The 8859-nt window shown below is 51.3% G+C and overlaps 1 protein-coding gene across 1 annotated transcript; it reads right to left on the reverse strand.

Moving 5' to 3' along the window:
• Positions 1-5567: 5567 nt before the first annotated feature.
• Positions 5568-7811, reverse strand: GSX1 (GS homeobox 1). Its single transcript, XM_063127774.1, has 2 exons — positions 7358-7811; positions 5568-5964 (listed from the first exon to the last, which is right to left on the reverse strand). Exons 1-2 carry the CDS (start codon positions 7809-7811, stop codon positions 5594-5596), a joined length of 825 nt encoding a protein of 274 aa, XP_062983844.1. The 3' UTR covers positions 5568-5593.
• Positions 7812-8859: the final 1048 nt, after the last annotated feature.

Here is an 8859-nt window from a genome sequence, read left to right on the forward strand (position 1 = left end):
TACCCTCAAAGGGCTCTACATATGCAGCTGCTGGGAGGAGGAGGATGCCACAAATCACGGTGGTGCAGAACTCATTCATTCCCAGCCTCATCCCACTCCGGTCATGCGCTTGGCCACACTCCTTTCTTCTGCTATAATGCACTGATGGGGGAATACAGGTGGCCATTTACCAACCAGCAGCTTAGCTTGCCACAGCATGAATGTCTGTGTATATATAACCACACACAGGTTGATCGTCTGCAATGTCCTTCCAGTTTAATCACTCTTCACTTTCCCTAGATTTCTCAAGTGCAGATGGGAGGGGGGTGTCATAGCTCAGTGGTAGAGCACCTACTTTGCATGCAGAAGGTCCCAGGTTTAATCCCACCCACCCCCGCATCTCCAAGTACAGCTGGAAAAAGGCTGCCTGAAACCTTGGAGAGCTGCTGCCAGTCAATGCTGACAATACTGGGCTGGATGGACCAGTGGTCTGACTCAGCAGAAGACAGCTGCCTCTATTTCTATGTGTGGTAAAAGCCTTTTCATCTCTTGTCAGTCAGTGCCTCTGGCCTTTCTACACACAGCAGCACCCACCTACCCACACCTCTGCATTGCCATAGATCAGGGACTGGGCAGCCTTTCTTCTCCTGAGGGCAGCATTCCTTTGTTGGCAATCCATTGGGGGCTGCGTGTTGGTTGGCAGTAGGGGCCCCTGGGGCTGAAGCCGGTGGTGGTGGGTAGGGTCAGTGCCAGAAGTGACTAGATCACCTTTTTCTCTTTCAAACAACCCCCCCCATTTCTTTTTATATCTCCCACCCCCTTTTCTTTTCCTCTCATCTCTTTTCTTGACTGATGGGCTGCCAAGAAAAGGGCAGATCGCTCTTGCCAGAGGTCTGGATGGATTGCATGCAAAGGGTTTTTGGAATTAGGGTGAGGGCTGCATGTGGCCGGAGGGCTGGAGGTTGCCCACCCCTGGTGTAGCAGCATGAGTCAGTGTGGAATACAGCCATCATAGGCTGACCATAAAGTGTGTTGCTTAAACCCTCCTCCCTGCCCCCTTGTCCAAATATGTCACACTCTAATGCAGATCCTCCCAAATCTTGACATCCCAGTCACATAGGTTTGATGCTTGGAATGCATGGGTCAATTTATTTCATGTAAGTCAAGTCTTGTGAAAAGAGGGGGGTGTTTGAGGGAAAGAAAGAAAATGTATCCATTGGCACCAAATAATGATGCCTTAAGTCAGCCTTCCTCAACCTGGGGTGCTCCAGATGTGTTGGACTACAACTCCCAGAATGGGAGATGCAGTCCAATACATCTGGAGCTCCCCAGGTTGAGGAAGGCTGCCTTAAGTGATCACACCAGAGATGCACATGCATGTGATTTGGCATGACTTTACATACCAAAAGGTGGCATGTTGATCTAGGGAGATGATTCTTGGTTTGGGTATGAGAAGTTTTGAGATTGAATCCAAGACCAGTCCATGCAACTGGGCAGAAGGGGCTGTGACGTTTGATCTATGATATCTAATGGAACCTCCATGTTCAGTGGCACTATAAAATGTGAATATCAGATGCTGGGGATAAATAGCAGGAGGGCTGGTTCTCTGCAGAAACTGAAGCTGTGAACGACACTTTGCAAATGAACAGTCCTGCTGCCACCAGACATATGTGGCATAAAAATACCCTTGGGGAAAGGATTGTGTTACCATTTCCTCTCTGGAGCAGGTCTTAGGACGTCTCTTAGAAGGTCACCATCAGACTTCACCCATTGCAATATCCTTTTGCTGTCCTCGCCGCAAAGAACTTTGTTTTTTTACATGGCACAGAAGATTTCTAATGGGTTAGTACTGGTGGATATTCCAATGCCAAAACTTGGAGTGAAGGCAAGGTCCTTGCAATACCACAAAGGGGTTTCTCCCTGGGTCTTGTGCACCAATATTACATACTTTTCCTTAAGACCCTCCTCTAACCTTCCTCCTCCTCCTCCTCATTTTGTTCTAATTATTCTGCGTAGTACAATGACCTTGAAATCAACAAATAAAATCCACTCTTAAACATGGAATTTACTTCCAAGTATGAGTAATGATTATTACAGCCTCTTTATGGATTTTGCATCTGTGCCTTTAACAGCTGCATAAGACGCCAAAATTCAACAGTTGCTGCCTTTACACACACGGCAGGAATGGGAATGGAACAACTGTTGATTTCTGCCTGTCATGGTGTTTTTATAAATGCAGATCTTCTGCCCGTAAAATGGTGGCAACTCTACATCCCTTCTGGGGAACCAGTATCATTTGAAATCCAAGTAGTCCGTGTTAACTGAGATGTAAATAGGGACTGTAAATGGAGACAGGCATTTGATTAGGCAGCTTCTTAATTTAAAAGCAACAAGCTAGATATAATTTTAAATCATTCCAAAATCCCTATGAACATCTGGAAGAAATCTGCCTTGCAATCGAAGGAACCTAGTATTTTAAAACAAATCTCAACAACAACCAATTGCTTTTGGGTTTAGTTTCTTATGGGTGGTTCTGTGATCATCCCTTCCAGTGTAGTCCAAACTGAAACAAAGCCATAAGGTTAGATCCATTGCAAGAAATGGGACTTAAGTTAGTCATTGATTTCAGTGGGTCTCCTCTGAGTATGACTATCTGGATCCATCCTTAAGCACTTGTAAGCGCAACTCTGAGCAACACAGAGACAGGGAGGGAAAACCTTTAAGTAGATTTTTTTCCTTGGCGGTACAGACTCCATCCTCCCCTGCCATATCACAAAAATCTCTTCTTGAAATTCTACGCCCGTTTCAAAATAACGTCCATAATTAGGAGTGTGATTTGTTCGTTTGTTTAACTGGAGCCTTCAGAAAATTACAAGGAAGGGAAGACTCAAGAGGGCTGAAGTCAAACGACAAAAGAAGTTGTTGAGCTCCAGGACACCAGATTGAGGAGACCCACATCCCGCTCTTTTTATCAGATTCTCTTTTGCGCGACCCAAGTTTTATTTCGCTCAAATTCCGCCAGCGCGCACGACTGAGAGGCTAGGGCTGCAATTCTGTGCGTGTTTACTCGGGTGTGCGCGCCATTTAATCTAGTTGGGATTTACTTCAGGATAAATCTGCAGAGGATCGGGCTATATATTCCCAAAGACCCACGCTTTAAGAAAGGGTGCTGGTGGTGTTATTTATTGGCTCCTTAAAAAATGGATAAGAATTTGTTGTTGATGATTCAGCCCCCAAAACGTTGCGCCAAAGCTCTGAGAAATTACAAAAACGTTACATTGAACCATCTAAAGAGGCGAAGATGTATCAACCTGATTGTGTGTGTGTGTGTGTGTGTGTGTGTGTGTGTGTCCAGAATTGCAAGATGTTCCATAGTATTCCTTTCTTGTCCATTTCTGTCCAGTCCTTTTAATCATCCTGACCAGAGAACAACAGTTTACAGTGCAGCCAATGTTACTCCCACTTAGAGTAGAATGGTTGAAATGAATGGGACGTAAGGTAGGCTGATAACGGACACAACCCTATTTATTTACCGATTTATCCATCAGTCTAGTACCCATCCCAAATGAGGAGAGCACTTAGTGCCTCCGAGAATGTAGGTTCTGGCCCAGAAAAACTGGCGCCACCACAAATCTGTTTGTCGTTTGGGTGCTGCAAGGCTCGCGTTTATGTTTGCAAGCAAAGGAAGAGTGTTTCGACACTGGATCGGGCAAGAAGTGGCCCTCACTGGGAAAAATGCGCAGCGCAAAAGCCTCCGGTGCGCGCTGGAGAGCACCGCTCAGTTCTCCAAGAAAAGGGCAAAACTCCCCAGGTCGGAGAAGGAGTGGTGCAAGCGCGTTTAGGTGGGGATGGACAGTCCAGTGCTACCTTGAACGCACCCCGCCCCACCCAATGTTAACCGTACGGGAAGGTGGGGAAACCCTGAAATGCAGCCCCTAGTTTTTCCTTTGGAGTCCGACAAAAAGCTCCAGCTGTGTGGTGCTGGTGGGGTAGGTATTAATGAAGGACGCTATTGAACAAGTTTGCATTTTCCCCTTCTTCAAAATGATCTGCCCATTTTAAGTTTTCACCAAAGGTCACAGATTTGCGGCAGTGGGGAAACACAGCTTTTGTTTTTAGATCATGCCGTCTCTCAAAAACAAACAAATACACCTAGCACTAAGGTGTTGGCAGAAGGATATTCTGGATGCTCAAACAAAGGGTTAGGGAAAATATTTTCTTTATGCTCCAAGGCTGCAGATCTTAAACAACCTACATTCCACAGAAACTCACGAGACTAAATTCCAAGACAATAGGGCTGTACAGATGCTTACATAAATTAAGGATGCCTCATCATTGTCCAGTATACGTTTAGTAAATAATATTTATAGCCCTGTTATTGATCATGCTGGTCAGAGAGGGGGGGAATTAAGAGAGAGCAGAAATGGATACTTCCTTCAAATGTGTGCGTATTTATTATTAGCTCTTTTATTTGATATGGAGTCCATTTTATTTATGTCCCTGCTTTATGCAGAGGAAAACAGAAAGGGAAAGTAAAGCATCCATAAATGAAAGAACTGAGTGGAACGTTATAATGTGTGAACATTAATATATTGCTGTGTAATATATAGATCCTGTCTCTTACCAATTTGATTGTGCCATACGTTTCTCAGCAATGTAGATCAGACCCCTGTAACCATCTTAAGGCACTGAGGAACACCTGAGCACCTGCTACTTCATCACACATTGGAACTTCTTTTTAAAAAAGGGGGGAGTAACCAAGCTGTGAGCACAATTCAGGCAAAATTAAGCAAAGCCAAATTGCATTGGTTTCGATGGGGAGAGTTAAGCATGTGTTTAATTTCCTTATTCAAAGCAATGGGATTTTAAAGTACTTCTACTTTAACTGGATTGGGCCAATAAATTCTACAAATCCAAGGGAGCAATTGCTGTGCTCTCTTTTTGCCTTCCTATATGAAAAAATATATATATTTTAATGGCCCCAAAATCCACATTTATTTGTTTTTGAATGTATGTACATAAATAAATAAATAAATATTTCCTGGTATTACAGAAAACAGTACAGTTACACACCACTATATGTCTGAAGAAGCTTCATCAAACCGTTTTTCAAAAGAAAAAAAGAATACAACCAAGATAAAGCCGTTGCTGTGAACCCCACAATTCACTCCCTGCCTCTTAAATGTAGGATCTACATTTTGTTTCAGGTAAGGACCAGGGAGAATCAAAGGGAGGGGGAGGGGGAGAAGGAGAAAGGGTTTGGAGAAGGTAAAGCAGAAGGATCCCCAGCCACTGACAGAGATTATCCAAACCCCAGGCCTTTCTCTTCCAAAGAGAGATGGAGAGAGAGAGAACGGTAATCTCCATTCCCAGGTATAGTCAATTTCAACCCACTCCATAACAGAGTGGGGAGGAAAAAGCTGGTTCTGACGGGAATATATTATACTCCCCAACAGCTCTGGAACATTTGGGAGGAGGGGACCTATATTTACACAGCTTGCATAGATCCCCCCCCCCCCCGCAGCCGCCGCGCGCATCTTGGTCAATTACAATGTCACTGTACAAAAGGGGAGAGACATGTTGGCCCAAGGAGCCGCCGGCTGCCGGAGTCCTCTCAAGGGGTGACGTCCAGGTCTCTCTCGTCTTTGCCCGAGGAGGAGGGCGACATGGGCAAGTCCTCATCGTCTTCGGAGCACTTGGCCGCAGCCGAGAGGGAGGCGCACTTGCAGCTGTGCGCCCCGGGGCCGCTGCCAGCGCCGGCGCGGTGGGAGCCGCTCTTGCCTTCCTTCTTGTGCTTGACGCGCCGGTTCTGGAACCAGATCTTCACCTGCTTCTCGGAGAGGTTCAGGTAGGTGGCGATCTCGATGCGCCTCAGCCGGGACAAGTACATGTTGGAGGCGAACTCGCGCTCCAGCTCCAAGAGTTGCGTGCTGGTGAAGGCCGTGCGCATCCGCTTGCTGCTGGGGAGCTGGCCGGAGGTGCTGTCTGGAGGGAGAAGGGAAAACATAGAGTCAAGGCCAGCTCAGAGCCAAAGCCGGGTCCCCCGCTGACACAAGCCCCCAGCCACTGCAGCCTATCTTGTCCCCCGCCCCACACACCCCGCAACTCCTCTAAAGTAACCAAGTATAACTAGTGGAGGCTGGTGGCTTGGATGTCAGTGGGGCGGTGAATCTGATCCGGGTTTCAGTCAGAACTCTAAAGGAACTACCCAAGATGCTCAATATCTCCTGTCGAGTTCTGTCTGGTTCTAATTGAAACCCAGAGCGGATTCGCTGCCCCACTGATATCCGAGCCACCAGCCCCCACTGGTTGGAGCTCAAGCGCACACGCTCCTGGGCACAGTTCTGACACATTCCTGACCAAGCCAGCCGTAGATCCAATTACAGGGATCTGGAACCAGCATCGGTTTCATGTGTAGTGGAAGGGCGAGATGATGCGCATCGCATCCCAGAGGGCAGGGGATTTCGGGTAGGGGATTTCTTTCTCCGCGAGATCGGCATGACTTGAAAAAAACCCGAGGCAGCAGCCTGACCGTAAACCGCTCCCCGGAAATGTTGGGCTGCATTCAGTGGGGCTGATTCCCGCCTAAGAAGCGTGTTCCGGGCTGCGCTCCGGACTCCTAGCGGCTTTTACTTGTCGCCGGTTGCGCAAAGCTTGCACGGAAGTTAGACGAGCTGCATATAGTGCAGCCCACTGGCAGGCAGCTGCGAGCCACGGATGCCGTCCGTGATGCTGCCGGTGGGGTACGACAGAGACAGACAATGGCAGGGGACCTGCGTCAACTCAACGTAGCTGCTTGAGTAAAATCTTTGACGGATTGTAATTCGTAATTCAGATCTATAGGATCGTTCTGCAATCCAGTGAGCATTAAAAGCGTTTATTAATCCCACAGACAGATATCCAGCCTCGGACGGTGGGCTGACACAAGGTGGATGTCAAAGCGCCTTAGACTGCAATCGTACACCCGTTTGCTTGGGAGTAAACGCCATTGGACTCTATGGGGCTCATTTCTGAGTAGGCATGGCCAGGATCCACGTGGTGTTTTTACTTTCCTTTGGGATTGTTGCTAAAGAAATCCGGAGGGGGGGAATTGGAAGTGACTGCCCTGCCCTGTCCCCCTCCCCCCACACGCACAATCAAAGGGCCCCCCTCGCTTACTCGGAAATACACCGGTTGAAACCGCTGCGCCTTCCTTCTAAACCGGGCGTGGAGGCGCATTCCAGTGACCCGGGCTTCCCAGCCCAAAGCGCTCGCAGACCCTGCTTGGCGCCACCCCGCCAGGCAGCCTCTCCGGCGGGGCTCCAGCCCCCTCCCCTCACCTGATCTCTCTCACGCACCCCACCCCCCGCGCCCCGTCCCGCGGAACCAGGAGACTCACCGACGGAGATGCAGTGGAAGTGGCGCGGGTCGGGCAGGGGATAGGCGCTCTGGTAGAGGGCAGGCGCGGCGGCGCCTCCGGGGGGCTGCCGGGCGGCGAGGGGCGACGGGCAGTACTGGGAGCCGAAGGGCGGGAAGGAGGCCTTCAGGAGCGGCAGGGCGGGCGGCGGCGGCGGCGGGTGCAGTTGCGAGGCGGCGGCCACGCAGAGCGGGCACACGCACAGCAGGCCGGCCTTGCGCGCCGCCGACGTGGCGCCCGGAGCCGCGGGGCAGGCGCCGCCCGACGAGAGCCCGTGCAGCGGGTGCGACGGGTGCACGGCGTACGGGAAGAGCGGCGGGGGCGGCGGGCTGCCGGGGGAGCTGGCGCCGCCGCCGCCGGGGCCGGCCTTCTTGTCGCCGCCGCCGGCGCCGCTTTCGCGCAGCACCAGCGAGTCCACCAGGAAGGAGCGCGGCATGCCTCCGCCCCGTCCAGCCCGGCCCGAGGACTCGCCTTCGCCTCGGCGCCTCCGCTCGGCCGCTGCGGCTGCTGCTGCTGCTGCCGGGCCGGCTCCTCGCAGGGCGCTGACCAGCGCCAGTGGTGCTGAAAGGGCCGCGCGGCCGCCTTTAAATAGCCCCCTCGGGGGCCATGTGACGAGGGCTGCGCCGGCAGCGGCCCCAGCCGCCGTCAATAGGCTTTTTGTGGCGCGCTTTGGCACCGCCGCTGCACGCTCGCCCATTATGGCCCTTGTTCGCCAGAAGCCCCGCACAATGGCCCCCATTCTTGTCCACCCCACCCACGCTTCTCGGGCTGCCTCCCCTGACCCCCGCCCCCTCGCTTCCCTCCCCCTCCCTCGCTCCGCACGGCCAATCGACGGGCGCCTCCCTCGACAGCCGCCGGGGCCTCTCGCCTTCCCCCTGTTGCGCTCTTCTTCGCCTTAGGCCGGATCAGCTCGTTTCCTACCGCGCGCCTTCTTCGGCCGGAGGAGGCGGCTGGCATCGCTGTCAGCCGGCCCCGTCCTCACGCAGCACGGGATTTCGGAAGCGCGGCCGGCTTTTGGCGAGCCTTGGCTTGGCGTGGACCACCGTGGCCCATCTTCTGGGATGTCCTTTCAGCCCGGTGGTTGCGTGCCTGGAAGTCAGGTGTACCTCCGCATCCTTGACTCTCTGAGGAAGCTGCTCATTCCTGGAGGATTCTCGGGGGGGGGAGGCAACAGGTGTAAAGGGATTAACCAACAGAGCTTCGTTCCCAGTAATGCTTCATGCTCCTAGGTGTACTTATTAGAAGGCAGAAATCCACGGGATTTGCATTTGCGTCCAAGAAAATCTGCCTGCTCTACAAACACACACCAGGGCTACCTGGACGTAAATCCCATCTACTTGGATTTGCATTCTGGTCCTAAACGCACTTCTTTGCATTTACTTCCAAATAAGTGTGCGTTGAATGAATAGTAGCTTTAGGTCCACGTTTAGGAGGGAAAGAACCGAAGAATGCTCATTCCGGAGTGAGTTCTATTGATTCCAAAC

The sequence above is a fragment of the Elgaria multicarinata genome, chromosome 5, assembly GCF_023053635.1.
Source record: "Elgaria multicarinata webbii isolate HBS135686 ecotype San Diego chromosome 5, rElgMul1.1.pri, whole genome shotgun sequence".
In the NCBI taxonomy this organism is placed as follows: domain Eukaryota; kingdom Metazoa; phylum Chordata; class Lepidosauria; order Squamata; family Anguidae; genus Elgaria; species Elgaria multicarinata.